Source organism: Trachemys scripta, chromosome 14, assembly GCF_013100865.1.
Source record: "Trachemys scripta elegans isolate TJP31775 chromosome 14, CAS_Tse_1.0, whole genome shotgun sequence".
Classification (NCBI taxonomy): Eukaryota; Metazoa; Chordata; order Testudines; family Emydidae; genus Trachemys; species Trachemys scripta.
In genome coordinates, this window is record NC_048311.1 from 32,158,252 (window position 1) to 32,173,966 (window position 15,715).

At 66.4% G+C, this 15,715-nt stretch overlaps 2 protein-coding genes across 4 annotated transcripts in view; one reads left to right on the forward strand and one right to left on the reverse strand.

Annotated features, from left to right (window-relative positions):
* The window catches only part of KIF19 (kinesin family member 19), a 28,392-nt gene extending 15,642 nt beyond the window's left edge, over nt 1-12,750 (forward strand). The window contains exons 6-20 of one of the 2 annotated variants that reach the window (XM_034790391.1): nt 155-280; nt 799-993; nt 2,920-3,066; nt 3,444-3,566; nt 3,999-4,146; nt 4,525-4,699; nt 5,003-5,186; nt 6,055-6,325; nt 6,738-6,859; nt 7,295-7,452; nt 8,216-8,321; nt 8,846-8,981; nt 9,697-10,103; nt 10,460-10,604; nt 11,119-12,750. In XM_034790391.1, the coding sequence (XP_034646282.1) occupies nt 155-280; nt 799-993; nt 2,920-3,066; nt 3,444-3,566; nt 3,999-4,146; nt 4,525-4,699; nt 5,003-5,186; nt 6,055-6,325; nt 6,738-6,859; nt 7,295-7,452; nt 8,216-8,321; nt 8,846-8,981; nt 9,697-10,103; nt 10,460-10,604; nt 11,119-11,252 (2,577 nt within the window). In that variant the 3' untranslated portion in view covers nt 11,253-12,750. The remainder of the gene's footprint in view (nt 1-154; nt 281-798; nt 994-2,919; nt 3,067-3,443; nt 3,567-3,998; nt 4,147-4,524; nt 4,700-5,002; nt 5,187-6,054; nt 6,326-6,737; nt 6,860-7,294; nt 7,453-8,215; nt 8,322-8,845; nt 8,982-9,696; nt 10,104-10,459; nt 10,605-11,118) is intronic. The other variant, XM_034790393.1, reaches the window with a different exon arrangement.
* A 779-nt stretch (nt 12,751-13,529) lies between these two features.
* Nucleotides 13,530-15,715, reverse strand: part of BTBD17 (BTB domain containing 17) — a 5,413-nt gene continuing 3,227 nt past the window's right edge. Inside the window, exons 3-4 of one of the 2 annotated variants that reach the window (XM_034790394.1) lie at nt 14,460-15,528; nt 13,530-13,642 (exon numbers count right to left, since the gene is read on the reverse strand). In XM_034790394.1, the coding sequence (XP_034646285.1) occupies nt 13,544-13,642; nt 14,460-15,528 (1,168 nt within the window). In that variant the 3' untranslated portion in view covers nt 13,530-13,543. Of the gene's footprint in view, nt 15,529-15,715 lie in introns of both variants that reach the window. The other variant, XM_034790395.1, reaches the window with a different exon arrangement.

The following is a 15,715-nucleotide window of genomic DNA, read 5'->3' on the forward strand; positions in this document are numbered from 1 at the left end:
GAGGCTGGCATGGGGAGGCCCCAAGGTGGTGCCCCTGCAGCTGGCACGGGATGGCTCACCCCTGCCATGGCCAAAGGCATGGGGGGCGGGTTGTTTGGCTGCCGCTCTCCTTCCCCCGTGCCAACCCCCACCCGCTTGCGCCCACCACGACTAGATCTACAACGAGATGATCCGGGACCTGCTCAACCCGTCGCTGGGCTTCCTGGAGCTGCGGGAGGACGCCAAGGGAGTGATCCAGGTGGCGGGGATCACAGAAGTCTCCACCATCAACGCCAAGGAGGTGAGCGTGGGGCACAGACCCTGGTACGACTTTCGATCCTGCAGCTCCCCTGCCCAGCAGAGCCTCTCCTGGCCCCGAGTGTAGGAGCCTAGAGACTCGCCCCATGCCTGGGTGCCGGGCCAGTGGAGCTGGGTCTGGACAAGCCGTGGTTCGGCTGTTGGCCGTGGGCGCCCTGCCCGGCAGTCCCCTCCTCCAAGTCCTGTCAGCGCGCTGTCCTGGCGTGGCACCACAGCCTGCCACGGTGCTGAAGTGACATCCTGCGAAGGGGGGACCCAGGGTCCCTGTTTGGGCACTGGCGGGGCGTGTACTGACCCGGCACGCTGGGCTGGGGGACAGAGGGGAACGAATGTTCAGGGACACAGGCTGGATGTGCTGCAGGGGTGCCCACCGGCAACGCGAGGCTGCCACGGGCAGCGGGGTGCTGGAGGGGCTGGGTGGCAGAGCGACCGGCCGTGTCCCACTCTGCCCCTCTCTCACCCCGCACACCGTCTCCCTCTCGCCCCCTTGCCGCCCCACAGGTCATGCAGCTGCTGCTGAAGGGGAACAAGCAGCGGATGCAGGAGCCCACGGCCGCTAACCAGACGTCGTCGCGGTCCCATGCCGTGCTGCAGGTCACCGTCCGCCAGAAGAGCCGCATCAAGAACATCATGCAGGAGGTGCGGGTGGGGCGGCTCTTCATGATCGACCTGGCTGGCTCCGAGAGGGCGTCTCAGGTACGGAGAGCGGGTTCCGGGGGGAGCCCGGCGGTGCCAGCGGCCGGGCGGTGCAGGGGGAGCACAGTTCCTTGCACCGTGGGGGTGCCCAGGAGGGTGGGCGTACAGAGATGTGGGCAGGCTCTCGGGTGGGGTGGAGAGGCTGCAGCACGTTTTGGGCTGGGGACGTGGCAGTTGCATGATGCACTGAGGGGACGTGGTCTGGGGCCGGGAGCCAGGATGGTGGGTTCTAATCCCAGGGCTGCTGCAGCCTGGCCGTGCAGCCACGGTCGAGCCACGTCCCCTGGCTGTGTCTGTGAGACGGGGCTGGGGACCTGCCCTGCAAGCTGGGGTTTGCAGATCTCAGCGAGGGGGTCACTGAGGCCAGGAGACAGGCTCTGACACAATCAGTCGCTGAAGGGAGGGTTCAGGGGCTCCCCCCCCCAATTGCCAGAGCCCCCCAACTCTGCAGCGTGGGGCTGGTCCCTCCATGTCCTGAATGGAGAGAGAGGGAATGTGTGAAAGGCAGGGCAGAGAACCCATCCCTTGCCCGGAAAGCTGGGCCTTCCAAATGCATCCACCTTGGTCTAGGTCGGACGTCCCCCGTGTGCTGTGCTGTGCTGTGGGTACACTGCTGCCAGTCTCTGGGCACAGGCGAGCCAGGGCTGGACTAGCAGGGGGCAGTGGGTCGGAACTGAGAGGCACCGGCACAGCTGGGTGATGGACCAGGAGTAGGTCAGGCTCACGGGCATGACAACACACGCGCTGCCTCCCGCTTGGTGTGCCAGCAATGGATACCTTCGGCCCCTAGATACCGCGGTGATTGGCGCTTCCAGGGGGTCGTGGGTCAGACTGTATGTTTGACAGGTGCCGGAGCTGGGGCTGGATCAGTCCTGGGGCATAGGGCCCCCGTGTGTCACAGTCCCAGGCGACTTCGTGTGCCGGGTTCGTCGGCAGGCTGTGCTCCCCGGTGCTGCGTGGGGGACTGGAGTCCTCGTTCCCGGATCCGCTCTGCCCACGCAGTCCCGGTGCCAGGCAGAACAATGGACTTTGCCAGCTGGTGCTGCCCGGGTTTAGTCAAGCTCGCAGCGCCCCCTAGTGCCCCAGGCTTGGGATTAGCCCTCCAGACCAATCCCCTTTTCCACACTCCATTTACTGGGCACAGCGTGTATTTCAGGGGGGCTCTGGCGGTTTCCTGTAGGGGGCCAGGTCAGATGCCTGGACTCCTGGCTGGTTCGTGTTGTAACTTTGCCTGCGGTTTGTGGTAAGGTGGCACCTGCGGGGACAGTGCCAGCACTGGGTTAGGAGAGGTTCTGTTACAGAAGTGCTGCCCGCAAGCGGTGGGCTGGCACTGCGCACTGGGGTCTGCTAGAGGTGCTTGTGAGTATTGGTGTGTTGTTGTAGGCTCGTTTGTGGGCACTGGGCTGTGCACACTGATTTGTTATTGTAGGGTTGCGTGTGTGTATTCGTTTGATGTTGTAGGGTTGTTCATGGGCACTGGTTTGTTGTTGTAGGGTCGCTTGTTTGCACCGGCTTGTTGTTGCTCAGAGCTGGGCTGTTGCCTTTGATTTTCTCTCCTTTAAAAAGAAAAAGGCCATTTAAGCAGAGAGGGGCAAACAGCCGAACACCCCTGGTCACGAGCGCTTTGCCAGTGGGGGATGGGGCCCTTGGCCGCGCCATGCCCTGCAGGGGGTGCCGGCGGTGGCTCGTGTGTGGGCAGCACAGTAGGTACAGAACCCGTGCCCTGCGCCGCGCCTTCCCCGATGCCCGCGCAGCCCCGGTTGCTCTGCCGGGCGTTCTCATGGCCAAGCCAACTCTTCCATGTGCTGCTAGTCACCCGCGAGCCGGGGTGTAATCCGGGCTCGGGCGTGGCCATGCACAAAGCCCCGCGTGCCCCTCCCCCAAAGCCCCGAATCCCTGCCTCATGCCCTCGCCCTGCCCCCACAGACCCAGAACCGCGGGCAGAGGATGAAGGAGGGAGCCCACATCAACCGCTCGCTGCTGGCGCTGGGGAACTGCATCAACGCCCTGAGCGACAAGGGGGCCCCCAAGTACGTCAACTACCGCGACAGCAAGCTCACCCGCCTCCTGAAGGTACAGCGGGACTAGCGCCCGCCGGACCCTGGGCCAGGGCAGGGCGATCGGCAGCCCCTTGGAGCGGGCACCGGACCAAGCCAAGGGCAGTTGGGTGCAGGCCGGGGGAGGGGACCCAGGGCTGGAGCATCCAGCATGGGTCACACGGCACCAGCTCTGCACGGCTCAGCCTGGCCCACGTCAGCCAGGGTGCAGTGCATGCTGGGAGGTCGGACCACCGATGCGTGGCCAAGGGGCCAGCACAGTGCAGGCCCAGAGCACCAGGCTGGGGGTGAGCAGACGGGCCTGGGCCCAGCTCGTTCCAGGGCAGGGGCTGGGGATAGGGCTGCAGCCTCCAGCCCCGGCAAACACCCAGCCCCACGATCCTCTGCCACCAGGACTCCCTCGGGGGCAACAGCCGCACGGTCATGATCGCGCACATCAGCCCGGCCAGCAGTGCATTTGAGGAGTCCCGCAGCACCCTCACCTACGCCGACCGCGCCAAGAGCATCAAAACCACGGTACGGCTGGGACCTGGCCCTCCCACCCCCGCCCCGCCCCGCCCTCGGTCCACCCTCACCCGGCGCCCCGCGCTCCATCCCCTCACCCGGCGCCCCGCCTTCTGTCCCCTCACCCGGCGCCCCGCCCTCTGTCCACCCTCACCCGGCTCCCCGCCCTCTGTCCACCCTCACCCGGCGCTCCGCCCTCCATCCCCTCACCCAGCGCCCCGTCCCAGGGCACCTGGTGTCCTGCCCTCCCTTCCCCCACTCTGTGCCCCAATCCCTTCCCCACACCCGGCATCCTGATCCTCCCCCTCGCCTGGGCACACAGCACGCCGCCCTCCTGCCTTCTAGGAGAGACCTCTCATCCCTCTTCCCCAGGAGCGGTCGGGGTGTGGTGCTGGCGGGGATCACCTCCCCGACACGCTGACCCTTCGCTCCCTGTCTCTGCAGGTGAAGCGGAACCTGCTCAATGTCTCGTACCACATTGCCCAGTACACCAGCATCATCTCGGACCTGCGCAGCGAGATCCAGCGCCTCAAGTGTAAGATCGACTCGCAGGGGCCGCGCCCGGCCCGGGGCGACATCCGCCACATCCAAGGTAACGCCCGCGGGGCCGGCCCTCCCCGCTGCCAGGCCCGCCACCGCTCATGGGGCACGGGCTGCGCCTGGCCCCATCGCACTGCCCTCTCCGTGCCACACCGAGCTGGCACCACTCCCTGCTGCCGCCAGAGCCCAGGGCTGGGCTCCCAGCCACGACTCCTCCCCGGTGGAGGGCACCTGGGCGCCGCGCCCCCTCCCTGGCGGAGGCACCTAAGCGGCCGCGCCCCTCCCCGGCGGAGGGGGTTCTGATGACCCAGGAGGGATCCCTGCATGCCCCCATGCGTGCGGTGTCCCAGGGACGGTGGCTGCTCTGTACGTGCCATATCCGGCAGGAGGCGCCCCCACGGTGACCAAACCCACCCCTGGTGTGTTACAGCCGAGGTGCAGCTCCACAGCTCCCTCTGCGACCGGCAGGAGATGGACCAGCTGCGGGAACAGCTGATCGGCGCCTTCCAGGAGCAGATGGACGTGCGGCGCCAGCTGATGGAGCTGGAGAACAGCTCCATGGAGCTCCAGATGGAGAGCACCCGGCACCTGCTGACCATTGCAGAGTAAGCACGGCCCTGCCCAGCCCCCCAGAGAGCCGGGGTGTCACTGGGGCTCCCGGAAACCTCCCCCCTCCCTGTATAATAGAACTGGCCTGGGGGCCTGGCGGGCTGGGCGTATTGTGGAGATCGCCCTGGCTCAGCAGCCAGTGGGGGCTGGTCAGTATAGCCAGGTAATGCCCAGCCAGGTTTACTGCCCTGTGTCAGTGGGCGAGGAGCGCCACGCGTCAGCAGTTGGGCATAGCCCGGGGCCCGGGGCCCTGCCCTCTGCCAGCGACTGACGCTTGCGCTCTCCGCTGGCGGCTCCAGCTGGGACCAGGAGAAGAGGCGCCGCGCCCAGAAGTGCAGGGAGGAGCTGAGGAAGGACGAGAGCGAGAAGGATTCGGACACCGGGGACGAGCAGCCAGACGCGCCGGAGCCGCAGGACGTGATCTCGGCCAGGGAGAACATCGCCGCTCTCATGGGGGAGCAGAAGAAACTGCGCAAGCAAAAGGTTCCAGGGGTGGGAGGGTGAGGGAGAGCTTGGAGGGAGGTGATGTGGGACTGGGATTTGGGACCTGATGGGGGGGAAATGAGTTTGGTGGGTCTCAGCCCAGTGCTGGGTCCCGCCCCCCAGCCCACCCCCGCCCCACCGCTCGATTGGCATCAGCTGTTGTGACTGCCAGATTCTGGTCAGAATTGGTCCAGGCCGGGATAGCAGGGGGCTGCGGGTCGGGATTGAGGGGCACCAGCAAAGCTGTGGGGGCTGCAGTGGGTCAGGATTGAGGGGCACTAGCAGAGATGGGTGTGGGGCATCCAGGGCTGGTCTAGCAGGGGGCAGTGGGTTGGGACCGAGGGGCACTGGCAGAGTTGGAGGGGGGGCACCCAGGACTGGGATAACAGGGGAAGTGGGTTGGGATTATGAGGAACTGGCAGAGCTGTGGGGAGGAGCCCAGGTCTGGGCTAGCAGGGGGCTGTGGTGGGTCGGGATTGAGGGGCACCAGCAGAGCTGTGGGGGCTGCAGTGGGTCGGGATTGAGGGGCACTGGCAGAGGTGTGGGGAGCCCAGGGCTGGGCTAGCAGGGGGCTGTGGGTCGGGATTGAGGGGCACTGGCAGAGGTGTGGGGAGCCCAGGGCTGGTCTAGCAGGGGCTGTGGGTTGGGACCGAGGAGCACTGGCAGAGGTGGGGGGGGGGGGGGCGCCCAGGGCTGGGCTAGCAGGGGCTGTGGGTTGGGACCGAGGGGCACCGGCAGAGCTGGGTGTGGGGCACCCAGGGCTGGGCAAGCCGGGGTCCATCTGGCCAGGGGTCCAGTCCATGGCATTGTGACCCCTTGGGAAGGGCAGGCCCGTGACGCGGGCCCCTGGGCTGCTCTGCACCCGCAGGCGGAGCTGGAAAAGCGGTTCAAGGAGATCCGCCAGCGGGGGCGGCGGCTGGAGGAGGTGCTGCCGCGGCGGATCAGCTCGGAGGAGCAGCGCGAGGTGCTGAGTCTGCTCTGCAAGGTGCACGAGCTGGAGCTGGAGAACACGGAGATGCAGTCCAGCGCCCTGCTCAAGGACAACGTCATCCGCCACAAGAACTACGTGGTGCGGCGCTTCGAGCAGCACCGCAGCCTCTGCGACCGCATCATCCAGCAGCAGAGGCAGATCATCCGCGGTGCGGGGCCCCCCCCGGGCGGGGGGCCCCGGGGGGGGGGCTGGGGGGCTCTGCGGGGCCCTGGGGCCGGTGCCGTGGGGTCACATCGCAACGCGGCGCTGTCGTGATGTGCTGAGGCCGTCACGGCAGCCTGAGCCCGCGTCGCAATGGGCTGCTGCTGTGGCATGACGTGGCGAGGCTGTGTGGCCGTGCAACGGGGCTATGTCGTGGTGATGTCATGTCGCGATGTGGTCATGTCATCTCGCGCGCCCCCGTCTCCTGCTGGCCTGGCCCGAGCCCCTTCCCCCCGGGCTGGCCTCTGGCCCAGGGACCTGTGTCCGGATTAATGCAGGGTTGGGGGCCCTGTGTAGGTATGGGGGTGCTCCCCTAAGTCTGTGACACCCCCCCTTCCATCTACTCCTGTCCCTGGCAGAATATCACCTCTCGGTCCCGCACCACCTGGAGGAGCTGTATGAGATCTACCTGCGGGAGCTGGAGGAGGGCAGCCTGGACCGGGTCGCCAGCCTGGACCGCGTGGCCGCCAAAGCCCTGAAGGTACCTGTGGGGGGCGCTGGTCCGTCCCTCTCGGCTCACACCCCGTGGGGTCCGGACATTGCTCCGCCCCTTGGAAACAGAGCGGGTCCCTGGGTGCTCTCTGGGCCCTCACGTACCCTGGCCCAGGAGGGGGTGACCAGCTGCAACCTGGGCAAAGTGAGTGCTGCTTCCAGCCCCCAGATGTGCAGCACACACAGTGGGGAGCTGGGGGGGTCTGGGTGTTGGGAGGAGGCAATCAGAGAGCAAGGTAATTTTCCAGGGGAGGGGGTTGGGGGGCTCAATATGGAGGGGTTCCCTCTAGCCCCACAGAGCCAATCCACCAGTGAGTGAAGGACAGAGAAGCTGCAGCCAGCGGGCTGTGTCCTGCAGTGCCCCCCAGGGGACCCCTAATCCGCTGGGCTGGGCTGGGCGTAACAGCGGCTGATTCCCCCGCAGGACACGTCTCTGCCCAAGATCCCCCAGCTCCCGGCTGCAGAGAGCGCCCTGGACTCCGACCAGGAGAGCGTGAGGACGCTGGGCTCGGAGCACCAGCTGCTGCTGCAGCGCGACTCCCGCAGGCACGCCCTGCCACCCCTCGTGCCGGACGCAGAGAGGTAGGGCCTCGCCTGGGGGCAGCAGGGACCGAGCGCCACACGTCCGGCCCAGGGAGAGTCCAGCACCTGTGGGTGTCTGTGTTTAGGACCCAGCCCCGGGCTCTGGCTGCCCGTGATCCTGGGGCAGCACGAGCGGCTGGATGCAGCAGGTGGGCAGAGAGGAGGCTGCCGGGCTCAGCTAGGCCCAAAGAGGAAGAGCCGGGGGGGTTAAGAGGCCACGTTTAGAGCAAAGGGAACCTCCTCGCTGCCCTTCCCTGATGTGTGGGGCTGGGAGGAGAAATGGACACGGAGTCAGCGACGTTTTTGTCCTGTTCCCCCGAGCTGCTGGCAGCTTCCTAGCTCAGAAACCCCCAGGGCTGCCCCTCCTGCCACTCTGTGCCCATGTAGCTCTGTCTCTGCATCCCACCCGTGTCACGCCACTGCTGCTCCTGGCGTCCTGCTGCAACGCCCGGCTGCAACCCACGGCCTAGTCCCGCGTTTGTAGCTAGGGAAACGTCTGTCCCTGCGGCTTGGCTCTGCCCTGCCACGCGGCAGCTCCAGTTTGCTGCTGCCTTTGCTAGATACGTGGGCTTGACTGCTCCTCCTTGAACCTGCATTGGGGCAGCTGGCAGAGCCGTTGGCTTTCCTGAGGCCTGGGCTGGGTTTTGGATCCAAGACTCCCCCGATGGGAGCCATTAGCCGCTTTCAGCACAGCATCCCGTGCGTGTGAATTCCCACCGTCTCTCTGCTCTGGGTGTGACGGGCATCTGTCCCTCTCCGGCAGCGACCCGGCCCAGGTGTTCAGGACCAGCCCTCGGGTGCGGCAGATCAAGAGTTCGGCTGTGCTGACCCCGCCCCCGATCCACGTGAACGGCATGGTGACCCAAGAGGTGCGTGGGGCAGCGTGGGAAAGGCCCTGGTGTGGGAGGTGCTGGGGGCCCAGGGCACGGACGCGCCTCTGTGAAAGGCAGCGTTGACTAGTAGCTGGAGCGCTGCACAGAGCCAGGAGTCCTGGGGCTACTCCCGGCTCCGCCACTGGGCTGCTGGGTGACCTTGGGCAAGTCACTGTGCCTCGGTTTCCGCCTTGTCAGCCTGGGCTCTTTGGCCCAGGAGCTCTTTGGGGCAGGAGCTGTTCCTCACTGTCTGAGCAGAACCCGCCCCCCGGGGCTCTGAGCTCGACAACGGTTACCGAGTGTGAGTGATTCAGAACCGAAAAATCCAATGGAAACCTGGCCAGATGCCGCTCACGCTGCCTGGCGTCAGGCTGGGGTTGCTCTGGGTTTACCCTGGGCAGGGCTGGGCTCTGGGCTTTTTACCGCCTTTCTGCCCTGCCCTCGCCGGTCCTATCGCAGCCCAAACGGGCAGGCAGTGAGTGCAGAGCAGCGCCCTTTGCTAGCAGGTATTTCTGCCACAGGCAGCGGCCAGACGCGCTCACCTCCCGTCTCTCCCCCAGTACCTGCACCAGGGGAGCCTGGCCTGCCTGGAGAGCCACCCCAACTCCTCCCCGGACAGCAGCGAGAACTGCTCGGATGTCGCCCTGACGCGCAGAGGTGAGGAGCTCTCGGCGCGGGGTGGGGCCCAGTTGCGCCGTCACTTCCTCTCTGGGGAAGGGAAGGCACAGAGGGTGCCAGGACAGTGGCAAACAGCTCCCGCTGCCCACGCTGGGGCCTCTTAGAGCCCCCCGAGCCCTAAGGGTCAGGGGCTTCTGGGTAACGTGGGGGTGGGGTCGTGTCCTGCACGCTGCCCCCATCTGGGACGCTCTTAGGTTAGGTTTGGGGCCATCCCATTCCAAGGCCCCCGGACTGTGGGGAGATGGGGGTTGGGCAGGGAGCCTCAGGCCCCCAGTATGGTGCAGACTATGACGTGTAGTGTTGCCGGCCCAGCACACCAGCTGCAGTGTTTGCCCCAGGCCTTGGCCATGGGCCATCTTCCTCCCCTCCCCAACCCCGCCCATCTGATCACAGCCACGGAGCCAACACAGGGTCCAGGGTAGCCGGTGCTTGCCCCATTCCCCCCCCTCCACAAAATGCTGCAGCAGCTCACAGAGCCCTGGGGGGATGGATCTCTTCCCTGATGTGGGTTGTCTGCCCTCCGGGCGTTCGGGGCACTGCGGGCACGGTGAAGATGAGGCTGAGGGTACGATGCTTCCAGTTTGCAGATCCGGGTGGGGGGGTTCAGGGAGGGGCCCAACCACCTCCCTCCCGATCTGGACCATGCGACTGGGGGGACCCCTCGCTCTCTCACGCCGGCGCCCGCTCTTTGCAGAGCGCAGGGAGATCCTGAGCAGCACCAAGAGCATTGCGGTGAAGGCTGCCCGGCGCCGCTCCCGGGTCCTGGAGTCCGACCGGCTGCACCTGCTGGAGCCCATGAAGGAGCGGAGCAGCCTGTCGCTGCACTCCCTGAGCGAGAGCGAAGACCCCCTCTCCCCGGAGACCCCTGCGCCCCGGCGCCCGCCCTGCCCCGGCCTGCAGCATGCCGCCAGCGAGGACAACCTGTCCAGCAGCACCGGGGAGACGGCCTCGCGGGCCGAGGGCCTCCGCCCCAGCCACTCCCCCGGGCCCTGGCTCCGGGGGCACAAGAAGGGCGGCAAGAAGCTGGGGAAGAGGGAGGAGTCGCTGGACGGCAAAAGGCGGAAGCGACGGTCCAGGTCCTTCGAGGTCACCGGCCACGGGGTACGTGCCGTCCCCACGCCAGCCGATCCCCGAGGAGCTGCTCCCGCAGAGCCCCTCTGGGGCCAGCCCCCCGGCACCCGCGCTAACAGAGCGGGTCTGTGTGGACTCCCGGGGGAGGGGCTGGGGCTGTGCGTTTGGGGGTGGGGGCCAGGTGCCAGGCAGGCAGGGACGAGCCTGCGGCTTACCCACAATGCACTGCATGCTGGGCTCCCTTTGCGAGGAGCTGTAACCCTGGATCCGAGGCTCAGGGTTTGGGATCCAGGTCCCAGGGCTCCGGCAAGTCACCGAGCTGCCCCCTGGTTTGAGCTTTGCCCCCGAGCCGCTGTGACCGTTTCTCCCCCTCCCCTCCCCCGCAGCTCCCAGGACCGAAGCCCAACGTAACTCGGTGCCGCCCTCTCGAGAGCAACTCTGAGCACAGGATGCCAGCGGGGGGGCCGCCGGCGCCGCACCCCCGGGCGCCTGGCAAAGCCAAAGGGAGGCTCCCGCAGAGCCAGCATGCAGGTGGGTGAGCCTCGGGCTGGCTGGGGCTAGGGCGCCCGGCCATCGCAGTCACTCCTGCCTGGGCACCCCCCTCGGTGCCAGTGGCAGCGTGCTGCGGGCAGCACACGGGCATGGGGTCCCACCTCCATTGCAGGCAGAGCGGGACCCTGGCTTGCTGGAACTGGGCCTGGTGTCCCAGGCCGGGCCGGAGCAGCTCCCTCAGCCCCTCTCTCTGCTCACACACCGGGCACTGCCCAGCCCACAGCAGAGCCAGCCGCTCACCCACTGCCCTCCCAGCGGCCCTCCGCCCCACCTCAGGGGCAGCCTCCAGCTCCTTCTGCTGGCCATGCTGTGTCCACTGACGCCGCCCCCAGCCTCGGTGCCCCCAGGCCAGCGGGCGGCGAAAGCCCCAGTCCTGCCTGTCCAATCCCTCCCCCAGGACGAGCTGTGTCATGGGCCAGTTCTCTGCTCCTCCCGCAACAAGCCCTGTGGCTCCGCTTTGCAAACCTCTTCTGTATGTTTCCCTCACCCCCAGGTCCAGGGGACCCGGCGTCTCTCCCGCTCCCCCTCCCTCAGCTCGGCAGCTTGAAGAAAGGCCCCCGCCTGAGCTACATCACGCTGAACGGCACCAACGCTTACGCCAAGGACGGCAGGAGCCGGCGCTACTGACGGGCTGAGAGGAGACAGCCCCGGACTGGGAGGGCCTGGGCCTGGGGTACATGCCCAGCTGCTGCAGGGCTGGTGGGGCGAGCAGGGCGCGGGGGAGGGGGCTCCTCTGGGCAGAGCCGGCAGCAGGAAAGGGGTTTACCAACATAGTTCTCATGGACGGACGATTCTCTCCCTCCTCCCGGCTGCCCCGCAGCCCTGGCTGCTGGAGTCTGTCCCTTCCGCAGCCGTCTGGACTCGTTCTCTCTACCCCTCCGCCCGGGAAGCGCTCAGACCGCCGCGTCCCCCTTGCCGAGGGTTACGGGGAGCTGAAGAGTGGCTCGGCTGGTGGCCAGCCGCCTGTTCCCAGCAGGTCGCTCTGTTCACAGCCCCACGCCTCAGCTGCCGTGGGGCAGGTGGGGGCAATGGCGCGCCAGGCATCCCGCAGGGTGGACGGACACCAAGCACCCATGCAGTTCAAGCCCCGTGGTTTGCTGCCCTGTGCCTTCCCTCTGGACTGCTGGTCTCGCCCACCCCTCCCACTGGCCTCTGGGCATGGGCTGGGCTTGGGGTGCCACGCTCCCTACGCACCCCAGAGCTTCCTGTGACCGCTGCCACCCATCTACCCCTGCCTGCTACCCCACCGTGCCGGCTGCACTGCGCCCAGGGCTCTGCCCCACGGGTGCCCCGCACGGCCGGTCAGTGCTGCAGCTCCCTGACGCCCTGCCTGCACCGCTGGCCTCGGGCTTCCAGCCCCCCATGTCACTCCCTTGCTCCCCAGGGCTGCAGATCCCAGTCCCTGGAGGGTCTCGCAGTGCTCAGCAGCACCCCCGGCTGGCAGAATAACAGCAGGACTGGCCTGCTGCAAAGGGGAGTGTGGCTGGAAAGCTGGTGGCCATGAATCCGGCAGGGGGCACCCCCGGCCCTCCCTTATTGAACCCACGGTGCGTGTGCCCATCAGTGGGGAGTTCAGGGCCCCCCGGTTCTGCTCCCCCAGGGCCAGCTGTGGCTGAGGATTGTCTGCGAGTGTCTTGGGGGGGAGGGCAGGGAGTGCCCCCAAAGTGGTCTCCGGCCCTCCCAGCTCCTGGGCTGAGGGGAGGCAGGGAGGGGATCTCCCTGGCGTGGCCAACAGGCAGGAGGCGTGTGGACCCTGGTGCTGGCTTGGTTACGCTGTAAATAAATCGTGTTGCCAAACTCTTCACCTGGCCGGGGCCCGATCCTGCCCTAACACGGCCAACGGGACCTGCAGCGCTCAGGATCAGGCCCTTGTGTTGCAGCTGGGGTGGCACTGGATTGCAGCCAGGCCTGAGAGCCTGCAGGGGCTTGGGGCAGGGGGCTCACTGCTGGGCGCAATTCAGGGGCTCTCAGCGCTTGGGTCTGGCCCATTGGCTGTGGGGCTGCTGGGGCCGCCCTGGTCTCTGGGGGTATGTCTAGAGACTCCAAACCTGGGGTTTTTACCTGGCAACGTTGTTTTTTATTCCTCTTGTTAAGGCTAAATTAAAAGTGATTTGTTGAGATTCTACGGCCCGGTTCCACTGTGCTTCTGCAGCATTCGGTTGCTGGTTTTCCTTGTCTTTGGGGAGGCTGGCGCGGGTACCCAACTCGGGCCCACTCTGAGGGCCAAGCCAGCTGGCAACGAGCCCTGCGCTCTGCTCCAGCCTCTGCCACTGACTGTGTGACTTGGGCAAGTCATTTAATTCCACTGTCTTGGCCGGCCCCTTCCACAGGGCTGGTCACCTCTCCCTGTGTCTCGGGGCGGGTCGCTGGGTATAAAGGGTTAATAACAAGCACTACCTGTTAGACGCTAGCAGCCATGGCTAGTGTGTGTCCGGGTGGCTCCGGAAGCCCAGCGGTACAAGGCGTTACACATGGGTATAAACAGCCTCTTGGCCCCTAACAATCGATTTAACCGTTAACTGAACCATCTGTTCATCATGTATTACCCCTCCGTAAATGAGCCTTACCCCCAGGCGGGACCCGTTCCTGGCTGTGCCGTGCTAGGCGAGTCTGCCCAGCGTTTGCCATGTTCACTGGGGCGGGAGCCCCCAGAATTGTGGGAACCGTTCGAACCAGAGAGAGGCACCGGGCTCCAGGCAGGGCGAGGGGCTCTGGCCTGGGCGAGGCAGGTCAGACTGGATCAGAAAGGCCCCAAAGCCAGAAGGGACCGGTGAGCCCCCAGGGCAGAAGGCTGGAGGTCACCCTGCTACCTGTTGTGAGCAGCGTTTCAGGCCGACGTCCCGACAGAGGGAACGTCTGCGATGCTACAAGTCAGCCCCCCTGAAAGCAGCACCACCCAGAGGCTCTTTTTCGGCTGTTTATTTGGAAGTTGGTGCAAGTGGCGTTTGTCCAGGAGGCCCCGAGCATCGCCCGGGAGGCAAAGAGAAGCAGCCGGTGTCTGTCTGTCCGTCAGGTCCCTGGAAGGAGGAGAGGAGAACGCAGAGCATGCTGGGAACTCCCAGCCCGGCAAGTCCCGTGATGCAGCGCAGGGGGGCTCAGAACGTGCAACAGAACCGGGGGGAGCCAAGTGGGGAACGTGCTGAATTCCCTCGGTTACCCCCACCAGGGTGCCCTGCACTAGCACTGCCAGGCTGGCACTCCCACCGCGCCGCCTGCCTTGGCCGGGAGCCGGGATGACTGGCCTGGAGGGACGCCCGGAGAGCCAGCGATGGGAGCGTTGGGTGGGGACTCAGCTGGTTCCCACGGTGGAACCTGCCAGTGTGGACAAGCCCTCCCTGCTCGAAGCCTGGCGTGCCAGTGTGTGTCGGACCCTCTCGGGAGCTGGGGGACAGGTGCACGCAGCGGACAACAGAACTAGCTTTAAAGGGGCAGGGGGTGGGGGCGGAGGTTGAATTTTGAAGAGAGACACTCAGGGGCTTGGTTTTCAGTGTGCTCCCAAGGGGCGGGACCTCTTCCATTGCCTGTATCCGCAGGCTCTGACCCTCCCAGCACGCCGAGAGCCCGGCCTGGGGGAGACGTGGCATCATGATCGTCCCCCGCCCAGCTGCAGGGGCCCTGAAGTCGGAAGGGGCGGAGCAGGTACATCTCTGGAAACAATCTCGCTGCTTTAATTCACTTCTATCTAGAAACCCCTCCACCCCTAGCTTTGTGAGCTCAGCGATTCTCTGCGTGGGCACAGGCCGCCCTCTCCAGGGTCTGGGCCCAGCACGCTAGGCTACGGGGTCACCCTGAGCAGCCAGTCCCCAGCACCTTTCCGCCTGGCTACTTCCTGACCTTGATCAGCGAGTGGTAGACGGGCTTGACAATCAGGTGCAGGTGCAGGGAGTTGTCGATCAGGTACTCGGAGGTGCGCTTCTGCAGGTCGGCGTGCGCCAGGAAATCGGCCAGCTCGTCCGTGCTCTGGTGGAAGCTGTAGGCGTGTTTCACGAAGATTCGCCCCTGCTGCCGCACCCCCACCAGGATGGTCTTCTGGAAGCTGACGCCCGCGAAGTCGGAGCTGGTCATCGCCGGGGTGATCACCAGCCGGGGCCGCCCGTCCTCGATCCGGATGGACTGGATGGCTCCGGAGACAGAGTCTGAGTAGACGGGGCGCAGGCTGACGGGCAGCCAGCGCGGGGAGAAGAGGACGTTCCAGGTCACCCGCTTGCTGGCGTCGTGGTTGCTGGGGCCCAGCTGGGTTTGGAAGCTGGTGCTGCGGTCGTCGCGGGCCGGGTTGTTGATGACCCACGGGGAGCCCCAGGAGCCGGAGAGGTAGTTGCGGGGCACGAACATGCTGCAGTTGACGTCGAAGTACTTGGCGAAGTGGATGGGGGAGGCGGAGTGGAACTGGAAGGCCTGGAAGAGCAGGTCCTGGATGGCGCCGTAGTGCCGCACCATCACCGCCGACTGCTTCTGCAGGTGGAACAGCTGGCTGGGGGGGATCATGGCGTAGCGGATGGAGCGCAGCACCTTCACCACCATGGGGGCTTCGGGCTGCTTGCGGCCCACCCACTCCTCCACGGCGGTGTACAGCTCCAGCTCGCTCTGCAGCACCAGGTCCGAGCGCTCCAGCAGCAGCGCCAGCAGCTCCGCGCTCACCGTGGCCCACTCGGCGCCGCCCATGACGGCCGAGAGGTTCCAGGCCAGGAACTGCAGGCAGCTCTCCTGCAAGCCCGCGTCCCCGATCTTCACCGCGTAGTGATACCAGCCGACCACGTGGCCCTGGCTGGACTCGCTCGCCAGGTGGCTCTTCATGTACTCAGCCACCCCGCGCTGGAGCGTGAAGACGCGGTATTTGCTAGCGAGCCGGTGCAGAGGGATGGCCTGGTGCAACAGGATGGAGATCTCCCCACAGTACAGATACCTGGGCGCAGAGTGACACAACACCCCCGGCATTAGCTCTCCCCACACCTCACGGGGAAGGGCAGCTCTGCTGGGGCCCCTCACTCCCGACCCACAGCCCCTGCTATCCCAGCCCTGGGCTCCCCTCCCCCAGCTCTGCCGGTGCCCCTCACTCCCGACCCACAGCCCCTGCTAGCCCAGCCCTGGGC